At 35.9% G+C, this 17,176-nt stretch overlaps 1 protein-coding gene across 1 annotated transcript in view; it reads left to right on the plus strand.

Annotated features, from left to right (window-relative positions):
- Nucleotides 1-8,095, plus strand: part of LOC121414951 (stAR-related lipid transfer protein 5-like) — a 58,410-nt gene extending 50,315 nt beyond the window's left edge. Inside the window, exons 6-7 of the mRNA XM_041607997.1 lie at nucleotides 1,814-2,028; nucleotides 7,041-8,095. Coding sequence (XP_041463931.1) covers nucleotides 1,814-2,028; nucleotides 7,041-7,200 — 375 coding nt within the window. The 3' untranslated portion in view covers nucleotides 7,201-8,095. The remainder of the gene's footprint in view (nucleotides 1-1,813; nucleotides 2,029-7,040) is intronic.
- Nucleotides 8,096-17,176: the final 9,081 nt, after the last annotated feature.

The raw sequence follows: 17,176 nt of genomic DNA on the forward strand, positions 1-17,176 counted from the left end.
ATAATTCTTGTTTTATCTACATAAGAGGGTTATGACATTTATGTTTAAATGAAGTCATAAGTGATAATGGACTATTTGATTTTTTCTATCATGATATTTGAATCGTAGCCAATTCTTTCACTCAAGACAGCAAGCTTTTCTCTATCTTAGAGCATCTGACGTATGTTCCTGTCACACGTGTAATGCATGTTTTAGGGTGCGCATTCCTCTATCATAATTATGTATTGCTGGAAGCTATGGAAGCTATTTGTTATCATCTAATTGAAGAGCTAAATGGGTAAAGCTGCCATAAGTTTGTGGTAGACTTCTAAAGTCATCGCTTAGTTAGCTTTAAAGTTCCATTGGCCCCTTAAGTTGGCGAGATATGATTTTATCTTGCAGAGTCGACTTGATTAAAGGAAACCAAAACCCAAGCAAGTAATCTTATTGGAAAAAGGACAATTAGACAAACGGTTTTAAATAAGTTTCATCAAAATTGGGTATGAAATAAGCAAGTTATGGACATTTAAAAAGTCTTGTTGAACTTTCTAGGGGATCCTCAAATTGGCAAACGTGCTTCAAAATGGCCGACTTTGTGGACAACTCTCCATTTGTTTTATACACAAATTTTCAGATTTCCCCTTTATTATACATATTTCACATTATCCCCTGCTGACCTTGAGATCTATTATTATATATTATTGGTCTAACGCTGCCGGGACTTGATCCCCGACCTCCCGGTTGTGAGACGGACGCTCTACCAAATGAGCCAACACACCGCGGTATTACGTCAACATGGCAAAATAAAAATCTGTAGCCATCTCGTCAAGTCGATGCCACTTTAAAGCTTTTGTAAGGTTGGTGTTGATACAATTATATGTTGCCAATAAAGGACAGGTCCAGAGGGGATTGCCCTTCCCACTAAACGAATTATAGAAGTGATTATGGATTTGAACTCTTGGACTGTATAGGGGAATACGATCGCAATTCTTCTTTGCTTTCTCATTATGTCTTATTCTATCTTCCAGTCTACACCTACATGTATCTGTCTGCTATATCTTTCTATCTATCTATCTATCTAAATATCTAATTCTCCATCGATCTTTCTTAGTCTATCTACCTATCTGGTGATGGCATGCTATTCTGCCTCTTTCAAGATTTACGATTTAATTGCATCCGTTCTGAGAGGCGCCATGGCCGAGTGGTCTAAGGCGCCTGACTTTGCAAGTCCGGGGTTTGATCTCCCGTCGAGGCACCTATGCCCGTGAGCAAAAAAGCATTCAATCGAGAATCCTCTTTTATCCTGCATTCAAATAAATTGAAATGCTAAAAGCATCTAGGTGTGCATTCAAAAAAATAAAATGAAATAACGATATGTTTCCGAGTGGAATTGCGTTGTGTGAATTATTATACAAAATTATACCTTTTCCAATTTTATTAATTATCATAGTTTTATTTCCTCCTTTGTCTCCCATCCTCTGTCTCTTTCATTATCTACATTTCTATAACGATAACTTCCAATATCTTCTACCACTTTTCTCTGTCAACGTATTACCTCTCTACTTTATTATCCTTCTTTTTTCCCTATCCTCCTTTTCCTTACCTTTTTATTTTCTTCGCGTGCACTATGCAACTTCTATATACAACCACTACTGCTATAATGGCTTCTACTTCGTCATCCTTATTTTGTTATTTTCTTTTTCCTTATGCTACTTGCTGTTATTTCATCTATCTTCTTCTTTTCCTTCTACTTTTCTTCTTCGTATTCGTATTCTTTCATTCCCTGAAAATTTCATCCACTTATTTCTGTTTCCTGATATCCCTTCCCCCATAGCATCTCATCATTGCTCGTTCAGCAACGTACAAAGCCGCCATGGGCCTGATCGCATCACGTGACTTCGTGGATCTGATCACGGTCAGGAACTACGAGAATCGTGGGATATTAGCTACCAGTTCCCGGAGTGTCGAAAGGAAAGATATACCGCCAAAGGACGACTGCGTCAGAGGGATCAACTACCACGGGGGCACTTTCTGCGCTCTTATAGAAGGGTACGTCCTAGCCGGTTTCTTATGCTACTTTAAGCCACACAATCGAAATCGACCATTGCTGTGCCATCCGAAATAATGGCTTTGTTCTTTCTGGAGTAGGGGGTTTTGTGTGTGTAACTATAGCATCATCCTACTTTTATTTCAGAGCACCAACGAGCCGACGACGTATTTTATCGTTCAACGTATTACGTCGGCAAATAATATAAGTCCTAAATCCGTAACAGAAATTAAATGAACCCCGTCAGGCTCGTCCAAAATGTGGGTTATTTGTACACTATTTAAAATCGGCATGCTACGAACAGAGACTCCATTGACATGAACAGGCGTGTCACCTCTGTGATTGGTACTTATCTCAGTTTGGGTGCGTTTCCTCTCGGTTTTCCCGCTTAAGAGTGAGGACGATGGAAACAATTTCGAGTATGTTCCCCCTGCCAACTCTCCAAAAGTTCGAGAAGTATTTTCTGCATGCACAACATGAACATTTTAACCTGTTTACACACGACCCGTGTGTTGAATCCTCAAGCAGTGTCGAACGCTGCGAAGAGGGTAACTGTGATCGCGTTTATACTGAAACAAAAAAGACGAGTTCGACCCTGCCCGCGGATGACGAACGGAAGTAGAATAAACGTATACGGGATATGCCGAGTTTGACCTAGGTCATGTGGGTTCGACACGGCTTTCTGTTCACACACGAAAGTATGTCATGAAAAACGCTTTTGAGTTTGCTTATTCACAGATTTATTGAATTTGTATTGTTCTCTCACCCAACGTTCAAGCTCCCGTTTTTAAAGAGAAGTAGTTGCAGTAAACACTGATTTCATGAAAAAGTCTGTAAAACCAGGCTTAATTGTCAGTATATCATCGAGGATCTAGATCTGGTACAGTTACATAACTGAGCTTTGTGAAATCTTGAAATCTACGCTGAAAAATGTTCACAATGAAGATCACCAACACAGATAGGCACACGTGGGACAGTGTATTAATATTGCTGGAATAAAGACCCGACGGAAGTGACAGAATCCGCGCTTATTTTGTTTATTTCTCAGCAATTACACCATTTCTTCCAGAATCCTTTGGCACATACTTTTCATTCATACAAATATACACTTGGGTGGTCATTATATTAGATTCCGTCAAAAGTCATTTTGAGATCGTTACCAAAACTGGAATTTATCTTTAATCGTAGGTTCTTGCTCTCTTCTTAACAAATTTGTATCTGCAAGATGCTCTAACCTGTTTTAGACCATTGCGAACATGAGTATGGTGTAGTGCGATGTCCGCGTTTGATGTTCTATTTTAGAGCCACTGCAGCTGGTTGTAGACAATCAGTTTCATACTTCCCATATAATTTACTTTTTCGTCATTGATTGAACATGGAAAGAGAATTATTACACTAAAATCTGTTCAAGTGAAAAGAAAGGGTCCCAATATAGGCCCCTGTGGTAATCTACATAAAAGAGTTATGTAAAGCATTTTCAATTCTTAAAACCCAGTGCGATCCTTCAAGCACCATGAAGTTAGGCTTCGATAGCAACATATCATGGGATAAAGTATCAAACATTTATTCGATATAAATCTTATGTACTATCGAGAAAAGAGGGAGCATTTTGATGGATAATGAAATGGAAGGCGGTGGATCTGAGGCTTCCTGCTGTGGATTTCTCTCCCCAAAGCGAATGTTGACGTAATTAAAAAAATAAAGTGTTTGTCCTTGAGCGGGATAGTAGCACCAAAATGTTCATGTTTGTGCGTACGTCCCACAAATCTGATTCACTTTGACTCACGATGTGAGTTTACGCACGGATAGCTATGTCTTCGGCGATGACAAATCACGGGATCTGAAGGTTTTGTGCTTAAAGTGCACTGCTTGTTGCGACTAGCCAACATTTCCCTTTACTTATCATCACACATTGATCAGAAGTGTACACATTCAAGTACTAGCTCTATGGTCGTACCATAGCGATGCAACATCGCAAAGGGCTATTCATGGTTTCTTGTTGATCATAACAAAACTTTTCTATAGATTTAGATATTAATTTGATATATTTAGATTTTTCCGGTCATGCAATAAACCGTTGTGGTTGATAAATTGTAACTAAATCTCTGTAAAAACAAAATTAAACAAAGTATTTAAAATATAAAAAAGCGATCTATTAGTTACTTGAGTGTTTAAGAAGTGAACATTGTTCAACTGTGAAGTAATAAATATCACACATTGAATTTTCCTGTATAACATTTTGTTTGAGACTTACACAATACTTTATCAGTTTATATCATGATGTTAGGTAAGGGACCAGGTTGTATAAAACGTTTTTACTGTTAGATTAGCAGGACTTTTTATAGAATCCTTAAGGTTCTACATTAGCTTTTGTGCCGTGAAGTCAAGCCCGAACCTGAAGGAGGCAAGTGGTGGAATCATGATATATAGGCCCTACTCTGGTAGTGTTCGGTTCCCTTTGTAAACGCAACTTTTCAGCGTTTCATTTATGCATTTTCAAAGATGATGAAACGACGAAAAAGGGATCTGGCAAAAATGATTTAAAGATAAATACCAGTTGTGGTAACGATCTCAAAATGAAAATGGGTTTGAATAGAATCCAATGAAATTACCACCAAAGTGATTGTATGTATATGTAGGCCTACAAATAAAAATATGTGCCAAATAGCTCTAGAAGAACATTCATAATTGCTGAGAAATTAGCAAAATAAGCACAGGATTCCATCATAAGTATTTTTCGAAGCAATATTAATGCACTGTCTCACATATGCTTTTCTGTATTGAATTATTGATTTGGGGCTAAGATTTCATGAATTTACAAAGATAAGTTTAGATTAATGTACCAGATCGAGATATATGATAATATTTTGACAATCAACCTTGATTTAGAAGACTTTCTCGTTAAATAATTGTGTGCTGCAACTACTGTCTTTTACCTTTAAACTCTACCGTGGATTGAGATGAACGGGTTTGAAAACATTGTGTCCCAAGTTTAAAAAGAGCCAATTGAACCCAGCCTGGGTATATTAGAGAGCAAGACATTTCCTTCGATCTTGAACATGCTTATGAACGTGCCGACTTCCTTGTTATGACATGTGGTTTAGCGCAAACGGGATGTAGTAGGAGGGTCTGCGAGGGCGATAGGGGAAACTCACAAAAATACAGTGTGAATCATCGAAGTAAAGACTTGTTTTAAGTATAGCATAAAGGAACAAGCTGTCAAGCTGTTAAGCTCCTCCGACCACCCCGAATCGAAAGAAGAAGGAATGTGCTTCGGGCATGGTCATACATACCTAATAATATTTGTCCTCGGAGTAAGTTATGATACACAATACAAAAATAATAATCCATACTGCAATATGTTGCAAGCACGCTTGATTTATATTTACACATGGACCCAGGCAGAAATACCTCTGCCCTTCTGAAAACAGACCGAAGAGTTTACGACCTATACAGGGGTGGTATTCTGAAGTTGTCTTAACTTTTCTTATAACTTTTCTTGTAACTCGGCAAGATAACAGCTCCCTAATATTTTCTTAAACATGTTAAAGGACAAGTCTACCCCAACAAAAAATATATTTAAATAAAAAGACAAAAATCCAACCAGCATAACACTGAAAATTTCATCAAAATCGGGTGCAAAAGAGGAAAGTTATATGACATTTTAAAGTTTCGCTTAATTTCACATAAGAGTTATATGCACATTCTGGCTGGTATGCAAATGAAGAGACTATGATATCATCCACTCACTATTTCTTTTGTATTTTATTATATGACATTATTGACATATAATGAAATATTCTAATTTTCTCCTCATTGTAAGTAATACAACGAATAATTCCTCCCTGAATATGTGGAATCAGCATTGTTTAATACCATTCAGTCAAGGTGGTCCTTTATTGTCAAATCTATAGAAAATTAAAGATTGTATAATTCAAACAATAAAAAGCAAAAGAAATGAGTGATGGACATCATCGACTGACTCATCTAGTTGTGCATATCACTGTTTTGTGAAAAATGAGCGAAACTTTTAAATTTCATAACTTTCTTATTTTACATCCGATTTTAGTGAAATTTTCAGCACTATGCTTGTTTATTTTTCTCTATTTATTCAAGTCAGCATTTTCTGGAGTGGACTTGACCTCTAAATTGGTATTCTGAAATTGTCCTATCTCTGTAAGGACGTCCCCTATTTTATCGCTGGCACGTCCAATAATTTACCATCAACCAATCATTAAACTCTTTACTTGCTTAGGTCAACCAATATAGCATTTCCTCTGAAAAAATAACTAAGCGCAATGTTGTCATGAGGCGTAATTACACTTGCTCCCCTTGTTGCTTATGCTTGTGCGCTACTGTGCTAAAAATACACGTGGCTGTTCTCCGAGTCATATTTTCTTTGAAAAGATTCATCAGCTCGAAGACCAATTTTTCATCGTTGAAAGTCTACCAATCCGTCTCTGTAATGTTTACGGAATGTCACATTTTGTTGAACAAGGCGTTCTTGCGGGATGCAGCAAAAAAATTATTATTTTTGACCGATAAATATTGCATGCACCACAAAGTTACAATCATGGTTATAGAGCCGATGCATACCGCGCGCCGTGGTCATGACATCACTTTGCAAACAGATTGTATTACATGTCCATGTCGGTGTGATACGTTATTTCGACATGGCGACAAATCGATGGCACCTAAATTTATTGGGACGAGATCCGGTATATTCAGCTTGGTATGGTCGTAGGAATTGGGTTTTATTTAAGTTCTGTCAACAGGAGGGGGCGCTATTGATGAAGCGTATGAGCTGGGGTCTTGAATGTACTGGTGAAAGCATTCACCTCTTTATCAATCTTAACATAGGGAAACTTTTTCTAACCTAATGTTATGTGCATTTTTATCTCCTACTGATCTTCTTCTCCTCCTCCTTCTTTTCTTCTTCTTCTTCTGTTTTCTTCTTCGTCTTCTTTTTTCCCTTCTTCTTCTCTTTTTTTCTTCCTTTTCTTTATTTTAATAGGGAGAGCAATAAGAGTCACGTGGTCAACATAGTGCAGTCAGATCTTTGTGGGAAGTTGCCCCAGTCGCTTGTCGAGTCTGCTCTACCAAACAATCTCATCGAGTTCTTTGTGGATTTAGATAAAGCACTGAAGAACGAATACTCATCAACAGGCGTTTAAGTTATCTTGCCAGTAACATTGACTTTGCAGCTTTTTGTTAGTTATTACTATATGATTTTGATGCATTGTTGGAATATAGCAGTATCTTTTAATATACATTATCATGATTATGTTCATATAAATATTAAAAGCGGAATCATCTGATAAAATTTATGGCACTCGTATTTATTCGATACGACGATCAAAATAAATTTAACAATGTAAATGATCAATTAAAAGTTTGATTCAAATCATTCCACTTTTAAAAATTGAATAAAATTCACTTAGAGTAAAGAGTGAATAACATTCACTAGATTGAGAGGGACTTCCACTGTCATGACTGTATAGCTGTTTAGTCAATTTCATCCTTTTAGCAAGTTATTTTTGTCAAACGTATGTTTTGGTACTAATGATTACTCTAAATTCACTCCATATTGAGTGATCCATGTCGTCACTAACACGGAGAGAGAGCTGAAATCACGTTTTTTTTAGAGAGAGCACATTTCAACTTGGTATTTGTGTGAGCATCGATCTAGTGGTTCTGACTCTCGTCTTTCAAACAGAGGGTCGTGGGTTCGAATCCTCGAGGGTTTTCCTTCAGCAAGAAAACTTACCGATATTGTGTCGCACTCAACCCATGTGAGGTGAATGGGTACCTGGTTGTGTTTATTCCTTGAATGCACTGAGCGGTTACGAATAAGTCATAGCTCGAGCTATTCTGGATAATAATAGGAGCGCTTTGTGTCCTCGGGCAATAAGAGCTATATCAATCCAACTATTATGATTTAGAAAAAAAAAACTTTTTATTTAATTCAAAGAATTTTCGAATATCGAATATTGCATACTTTGTTTATTATACAATTATGAGCGATGAATGTAACACAATTTTATTTCGCTATGAATTAACTTTTCTCATTCTTTATTTGAAAAAAATCCCAATTTAAACATGATGATATATATTGGAAAAGAGACTCGTGTAATTCATATGGCTTTGCTAAATTTTACTTCAAGGATTCCTTGTCGCTGGAGTAATACTGATAATTGTATTTTTTCTTGGATGTTTCGTAGAAAGAGTAACTGTTGTACTAAATAGAAATTAATAAGATGTGTGATGGTTTGTACTGATCCTAATGCATTTTTAAAAATTATGATTCAGAGCTTGAAGAAAAGAGATGACTAATCTTTGTGAGAAAAAGGGCGAATTTCAGATATTCATGACATCGTGTGTAAAATAGTGTTATGATCTCTTGCTGAGGTCCTAACTGGTACAAAATGAAAATGACAAATAAGCTGTACATTTAAATGACGGGGATAGCTATAAGCACCTAATTCATTTAATTCGTATAATGTCAAAAAAGTTATGTGTAGAAAAATGTGCAAATTTAGGAAGCTGAAAATTTCGATGAGTCTAAATATGATGCAGACACTATAGCAAACATCGAATTCATAGGTAAAAATAAATAATGCTGCAAATTTATTTTTTTATTATGATAAAAGTTAATTGTTTATTATTCACATAATTGTCGTTGCTTTCTCTGTGAAACTTGTGACAATGGTATATGCTCTGTCACTCTCTCCTTTGTAAACAATAAATGTAGAAAACCCGTTTATACTGAATAAATGTAAATATTTATAGTGGACTCACTCTAAAAATAAATATTGTTGAACGTGAATGAATAGCATAGTTCTAGTAGAAATGAAGTAAACTGTCGGTGAAAATAAATGTACACTATAGTTAGTAAGTATATGAAAACTCACACAAATTTTTAACACCCCCCCCCCCCCCATTACCCCGAACAAATATAATTGAACGACAAAATAAGAAAACATTTTTGCTATCGGGTTAAAATACATTTCAGACAATTGAATTTTATTCAAGCTCAAATATTGTTACATCGTGTCATTTTTCCCATAAACATAATGTGTACTCGCTAAAACAAATTCCAAATATATATATATATATATATATATATATATATCAGCTATTAAGTGTATTGGTATGTTACCAATTCCTTAGCTAGGTCTTGGAGACCCCCAAACAGAGTACCGTTATACGATCTGCGAATCTGTCTATAAATGTCACCTGTCTCAAGTGGTCACTTTACTTGTTTCAATTTGGATGCCCTGATGGACTGAATATCAGTTTTCTTTACGGATGAAGTATACAATACTCGCATTTTATTTTCCTATCATTTTCCACTTAATATTCTACTTCAGATCAATTATTCTTCGCTTGTTTTCCCTTTAATTCTCATTTGTATGTCATATTGAGACAATTGTCCATTCATTTTCTTGATTTCCGGTACTGGCTTTGAACTCGTCATTGATTTTTTTTTACAGCATTAGTAAACTGTACAACTTGTGGTCATTGATACTTTGTAAATGCGTTGTTTAAAGTTGTAACCATGGTAACGATGTTGTGATTTAGGACTCTCTCCTAGATCCTCTCAACGCGTAATTTCACGTTACTCAGCCCTAGGTTGCTGTAGTGTACAATATTGCACGTTTTTATTTCTGAAATGCGTGCAGTAGCATACAGCCATCCATTGCATTTTTGTGTGGGTGGGCATTGGGCCTCCATTCTACAGAACGGAGACCATTGAAATACCATTGAAACTTGAAAGACTTAAAATTGGCGAGGTCTTACAGCGGTCTTCAAGATCACTGAAAGTTTTCATTTCTGTGGAATGGATCAGAAAACCCCCTCAAAGAACTCTGAAAGACTCATGGATATTTCTTGTCTTAGATCTTTCAATGGTCTTTCAGAGATCTTTATGCAACAAGAGATCTTTCATAATTCTTTCCTTTGACTCTGCCTGGTCTTTAAATGATCTTTGAATGATCTTTCAATGATCTCTCATGAGTCTTATAGTGATCTCTGCAATAATCTTGAGAGACTGCCGAAAGATCATTGAATGGAAGACTATTAAGACATTTGAAAGTTCATCGAAATACCGCTGAAAGACAGCTGAGAGATCACTGAAAGACTATTTTCCTGTAAGACCGTTGTAAGACTGTTTTGAACCGTTTCAAAAAGTTTTGGAGCTCATGAAGACCACGAAGACCACTGAAGGATTGGTCAGGACTCGTGTAAGACCTCAAAGACCACTGTAGGTTCATGGAGAGACCTCTGAAAGATCAACCAGAATTCATTATCTTTTCAAAGGTCTTTCAGCGGTCTTGTTCTCTGTGGAATGGGGGTTTAAAGGCGTGGGTGTGTGTGGTTTAGGGATTGATGCGCGTACTGCTATTAGAAAGGACAAGATATTATTCCATCTATCCGCTCTCGTTGCGAGCTATTACATACACAATCAGAATTTGCACGATAGCTCTCACAGCCTTAACTCTATGCGTAATTAACTCGTGCGCATGTAAAATATAAAACGAGTTCAGGATGTAGCCAGAATACAGTGCGTATCAAAAAAAGTTTACACTTAGAAAAAACCCTGTAAATATATATATTTGAAATATCATGAAGATTTTGTTTACATTTTAACATTGGTACAGATCCATTTATGCAAATTACGATATAACTGTCGAAAAATATTTCCTCTTGAATGAGCAGCACTTACTTTTGAAAAGTTAGTGAAAAATGATTTGCGCAGAACTTTGTAATAGTTATGCGAATAAAAGTAGACCTTAATCATGATGAACACGTAGAATTTAGCTAGTAAGTTGATTTGAAGATATCTTTTAGCTTTTTAAACTTGTTTCCTTGCCCGAAACACTTCGAAGAGTGCATTTCGCCCCAACCCACTCCCCCCATACACCGAGGCCATCGTGACGATATGTGCTTTACACTGAGCTGTGATTTACATGAAATGGCTACGGCTTGATTTTCATTTTGTTAATCATTCTCAAGCTTGGGAAAAGTGTGGAGAAACAAGTATTAAATGAAACATGAAATGTAAACACCCTTTAAATGATAAAAACTTAGTGAAAAAATGCTGGAGATGTCTGATAAAAACTTTTGTTCAGATTCAGTTATGTCCTCAGATCCAGCTGACACAAAAAGGGTAAAGGTTGTGCTTACTAAGTGTTGAAATTTCAATTTGGGTGGCAAAATTGTTACAAAATGCTTGAATGTATCCGTTTTATTTAAATTGACTAAAAGTGCAAGGGAAATGTATGAGAAATGTTTCGCAGGGTAAGTTTGATTTCGCCCTTTCCCCTTGACACAGCGTGAAAACGACCATTTCTGCGCAAACAGATTTCTGCGAGCTTTACAAAAATGGACCGTGCTCACTCAAGTGTAACATTCTGTCAAAACTTTTACTTTCATCGGATAAATGAGACCCATACCCAATATTATATATGAAAAAAATTACCCGCATGATGTATATTTTTTAATTCCCATGGCTTTTTCAAAGTGTAAACTTTATTTTGATACGCAAAGCGCTAAAACCACCCGTTGGTGAATTTATCCTTCGCGACCTTCCAGAAGTTCTTGAAGAAGCACTTTTCAATTTGTTGGCCTCTTTCATTTGCGATCTTAGTCATTTTTCGGGGTTTTCGACCTTTTCTCAGCTTTGAATTCATGTTGTCGACCACTTTTATAAAACAAATAATGCACATGTTTATGTTTGTGATATGATGTACCTATACCCCGAGCCTATATCCTCCATTGCACCCCATCGCCGTTAACCTTAAGGACCATCTGTTAAGCTCCTCCGACCATATTTTAAACCATAGTGTCGGTACACTGTATTCATTAGTTGTATCTATTTAGCTTTAAAAGCTAGTCGCTATTATTAAAAATACTCTCGTACTGTAAAACTTGTATATTATGCTATTGCTAATTGTCATGTTGAAAGAAAAAGATATGTAAGACATATGAAATCTTTGTGTATATAATTATGATCCACGAACTATTTGTATCGTAACCTGTTGATTCAAAGTTGCATCACTAGATGTGCTTCATAATATCTGTTGACAACGATAATAAACGAATATATTGTTCAGTCGCTGACACCCAAGGCTAAGCTTGTATTTTCTTGGAGTGTGTGTTTGTTGCTGTAACCGCTTCGTCTTACTGAATGAATGACATAATGATCTTATGTGAGTTATGGGTCGGTATGCAAATGAGGAGACTGATGATGTCATCCACTTACTACTTCTTTTGTATTGTATTATATAAAATATGAAATATTTTAATTTTCTCCTCATTGCCAAGTGAAACAACGATTAATTCCTCCCTGAACATATGGAATGAGCGTTGTTTAATACTATACAATTCAGTCAAGTTGGTCCTTGTCAAATATGTAAAAAATGAAATATATAATTCAAACAATACAAAAAAAGGGAATAGTGAGTGAAGGACATCATCGAATGTCTCATTTGCATGTCACCAAATTGTGTATATCACTGCTTTGTGAAAAATAAGCGAAACTTTAAAATATCATAACTTTCTTATTTTACACCCGATTTTGATGAAATATTCAGTGTTATGCTTGTTTGATTTTTCCTTATCGTTTCAAATCAACTTTTTTCTGGGATGGACTCAACCTTTAAAATGTTGGGAAATATACTGTCCACTGTGTTTGGAAATGTATGTTGATGAAAATATGTATGTATTCTGGGCAATTATTATCCAATTGAGCAAATTTATTAGTTTTTATTACCCAATTTGGACAGATTTATAGCAATAAGTTGTGAGGACAGTATTTGCTGCCATGGGTTGGTTAAAAAGTTGGGCCTTTTTTACCAACTACTTCAAGAGTACGTAATTACGCAGGAGCAATTAATTTGGTTTGATGTACTCAACATGATTAATGTGTCAATATTTCTGCCCTTTTGCAGCAAGCCACTATTTCTACATCTACAGGGCCGGTGTTCGATCAAGCACTGGCAAATGACTGGCGTACGGGGGGGTGACAGGGTTTAACTTAACCTAGGCTCATATAATTTGGTGTGTATAAGGCTATCGATTTTGAAGTAAAAAGGTCAAATTAGGTGAAGGTCACAGTGACATGTTTTCATCTTACTCTTCTGCAGTCCTTTTAAACCAGATAACTTCAGTTCAACTTAACCTGTAGGCTCATATAATTTGGTGATACCATGATGGATCACAGAAAGCCTAATAATTTTTAGGTCAAAAGGTCAAAGGCCAAGGTCACAGTTACATGCTTTCATCTTTCCCTTCTGCGGTCCTTGTAAACGCGATAACTTCAGTTTAACTTAATACCTAGTCCTATACACTGCAAAAATACGGTGTTGATTCAACACCAGCCCGGAATCTACACCAGATAAGTATTAAAACAACACCAGTTTGGATGATCAAACCGATGTTTTTTTTTAACTAATCGGTGTTGTATAAACACCTATCTGGTGTTAGACCAAAACGAAACTGGTGATACTTCTCTGGTGCATGTGGACATAATATTCCGGGCTGGTGTTAAATCAACACCAGAGTTTTTGGAGATGTATTTGTAATAGTTGTATTTGGTGTGTATGATACCACCATGGACCCTAATAATTGTGTCGATTTTGAGGTCAGAAAGTCAAAGGTGAAGTCGCCACCTTCCACTTTTCCTGCTGAACCAATAACTCCATTTTCAGCGTTTCAGGCGAGCGTATTATGTGCTCGCCTTACCGACACTCTTCTTATAGTATCGATCTATTAAACAACTTGTAAGTATTATTTCAGGTGCTTAAAATTAATTTCCGTTTTCCCGTGCTTATATTCCGCTTTTATAAAGAGAACAGAATGCATAGGAACTGTGTCTCTAAGATTCATTTCTTTCTTTCGTTTTTTGTCTCACCTGCACAGCAGAGTGAGACTATAGGCGCCGCTTTTCCGACGGCGGCGTCAACATCAAATCTTAACCTGAGGTTAAGTTTTTGAAATGACATCATAACTTAGAAAGTATATGGACCTAGTTCATGAAACTTGGCCATAAGGTTAATCAAGTATTACTGAACATCCTATTAGAGTTTCATGTCACATGACCAAGGTCAAAGGTCATTTAGGGTCAATGAACTTAGACCATGTTGGAGGAATCAACATCAAAATCTTAACCTGAGGTTAAGTTTTTGAAATGACGTCATAACTTAGAAAGTATATGGACCTAGTTCATGAAACTTGGACATAAGGTTAATCAAGTATCACTGAACATCCTGCATGAGTTTTATGTCACATGACCAAGGTCAAAGGTCATTTAGGGTCAATCTGTTGAATTCCCATCATAACTTTGAAAGTTTATGGATCTGATTCATGAAACTTGGACATAATAGTAATCAAGCATCACTGAACATTTTGTGCAAGTTTCAGGTCTCATGATTAAGGTCAAAGGTCATTTAGGGTCAATGAACTTTGGCCGAATTGGGGGTATCTGTTGAATTACCATCATAACTTTGAAAGTTTATGGATCTGATTCATGAAACTTGGACATTAGAGTAATCAAGTATCACTGAACATCCTGTGGGCATTTCAGGTCACATGACCAAGGTCAAAGGTCAATGAACATTGGCCGAATTGGGTGTATCTGTTGAATTACCATCATAACTTTGAAAGTTTATGGATCTGATTCATGAAACTTGGACATAAGAGTAATCAAGTATCACTGAACATCCTGTGCGAGTTTCAGGTCACATATTCAAGGTCAAAGGTCATGTAAGGTCAATGAACTTTGGCCATGTTGGGTTTTTTTGTTGAATAACCATCATATCTCTGTAAGTTTATTGGTCTAGTTCATAAAAGTGGACATAATAGTAACCATGTATCACTGAACATCTTGTGCGAGTTAGAGTAGTTTTCAAAGTCAGCACTGCTGCTATAATGAACTGCGTGATGCAGGTGAGACGGCCAGAGGCATATGTTACACCCACAAATGTAATAATCGCCCACAAATGTAATAACGCCCACAAATGTAATAACACTTTACCCACAAATGTAATAACGTCCACAAATGTAATAACACTTTACCCACAAATGTAATAATTTTTGATCGCCCACAAATGTAATAACACTTTACCCACAAATGTAATAATGCACTTTACCCACAAATGTAATAATGACTTTACCTACAAATGTAATAAATTTGAAGTGATTTTTGGCGAATTCGTTCTAAACTAATATCCTATAGTAATGCGTTCATATAGCACAAAAGTTCAAAGTCTTTTTTCCAGACCCGGTTAATGAAATATTACAGTACAAGTCCAAGTCTTTTTCCAGACCCGGTTTTTCAAAATTATAATATACGTCCAAAGTCTTTTTACCAGACCCGGTTGTTTCAAAATTATAATGCAAGTCCAAAGTCTTTTTTTTTCAGACCCGGTCGTTTCAAAAGTTATAATATACGTCGGTGAGGGGTAAAGACAACACTCTAAGCCCAAGCATTTTAAGTGGGTTTAATTTTGAAGATTGGTCTCAGCTGTCATTTTTTTCAATATTTCTTTATCTTTTAAATAACCGGGTCCAGACGAAAGACTAAGCATAATACTCGTGTTATTCCACAAGAATAAGAATATGAGTCTTTTGTTTTTAGGATTGTTTAAATCATTTTTAAATCACCGGGTCTGGAATAAAGACAACGCTCTAAACATGTGCTTTTCTACATGCATGGTCTTAATTTGGAGGATTGTTGGTTCTTAGATTCGTTGTTGGGGGTTGAGTTTTATTGATTTTTGGGTATTCGTTTTAGAATATTTGTAAAAACTATTTTATTTTTCAAATAGTAACCAAGTCTGGAGAAAGGATGTCTGCTTTACCCACGCGTTATTACAATGTTTTGTAGGGGTAGTAGTATTATTTATAAAAAAAAAGACATATTTTTACTGGGTGAAACTTTGGAAATTTGGTCTTAGATTCGAAGTTTTTCAGTTACTTTTTTTAATAGCCGGGTCTGGAGGAAAGAGTACGTTTTAAAACTCGTGTTATTCCACGAGAATAAGAATATAAGGTCTTATGTTAGAAGATTTTTTTTTCGTAACTGTTTTAGGTCTGGAATAAAGACAACACTCTAAACCTCTTTTAAAACAGGTTCTTAGGTTGAAGGTTTGTTTGGTCTTAGACTTTGATTTTTTTTTTAATTCTTACTATTAGCGTTTTTTTTTTAAAGAAAAAAATGGTCGGGCTGAAAGACTACGCTATATCCAGCATTAATAAGATTATGGGGTCTTTATACTGTTTTTAAACTGTTATTCATAATGTTTAAATAACAGGTAACCGGGTCTGGAGAAAAGACTACGCTTGATTCTCAATTTTCTCTTAGTGCATATATTCACAATATACACCGTATAAGTTGAAACAACAACAAAGACATTAATTCCACCAGTTTTAATTAACTGGGTCTGGAGAAAAGACTAAGCTCGATTCCCATTTTTTCCACAGGAATATCATTATCGTATCTTAGTTTGGACTTATATTATAAATTTTGAAATAACTGGGTCAGGAAAAAGACTTTGGACTTATTCAAATTCTTGAAACAACCGGGTCTGGAAAAAAGACTTTGGACTTATATCACAATTTTTTAAACAACCGGGTCTGGAAAAAAAAACTTTGGACTTTTATTATATTTTTTTTAAACAACCGGGTCTGGAAAAAAGACTTTGGATTTATATTATAATTTTTGAAACAACCGGGTCTGGAAGAAAGACTTTGGACTTGTACTTTGATGTTTTATTAACCCGGTCTGAAAAAAAGACTTTGCACTTTTGTGCTATATGAACGCATTACTATAGGATTTTAGTTTAGAACGGATTCGCCAAAAATCCCTTCAAATTTATTACATTTGTGGGCGATCAAAAATTATTACATTTGTGGGTAAAGTGTTATTACATTTGTGGGTAAAGTGTTGTTACATTTGTGGACGTTATTACATTTGTGGGTGCAACAGGCATTCCACTTGTTCTTTCTTTCTTTCTCTCTCTTTCTTTCTTTTTTTCTTCTTTTTTCTTCTTCTTCATCATCATCTTCTTCTTCTTCTTTTTCTTCTTCTTCTATTATTATTATATTTTTTCTTCTTCTTCTTCTTCTTCTTCTTCTCAAGTACGACCC

Source organism: Lytechinus variegatus, chromosome 5, assembly GCF_018143015.1.
Source record: "Lytechinus variegatus isolate NC3 chromosome 5, Lvar_3.0, whole genome shotgun sequence".
Lineage (NCBI taxonomy): Eukaryota > Metazoa > Echinodermata > Echinoidea > Temnopleuroida > Toxopneustidae > Lytechinus > Lytechinus variegatus.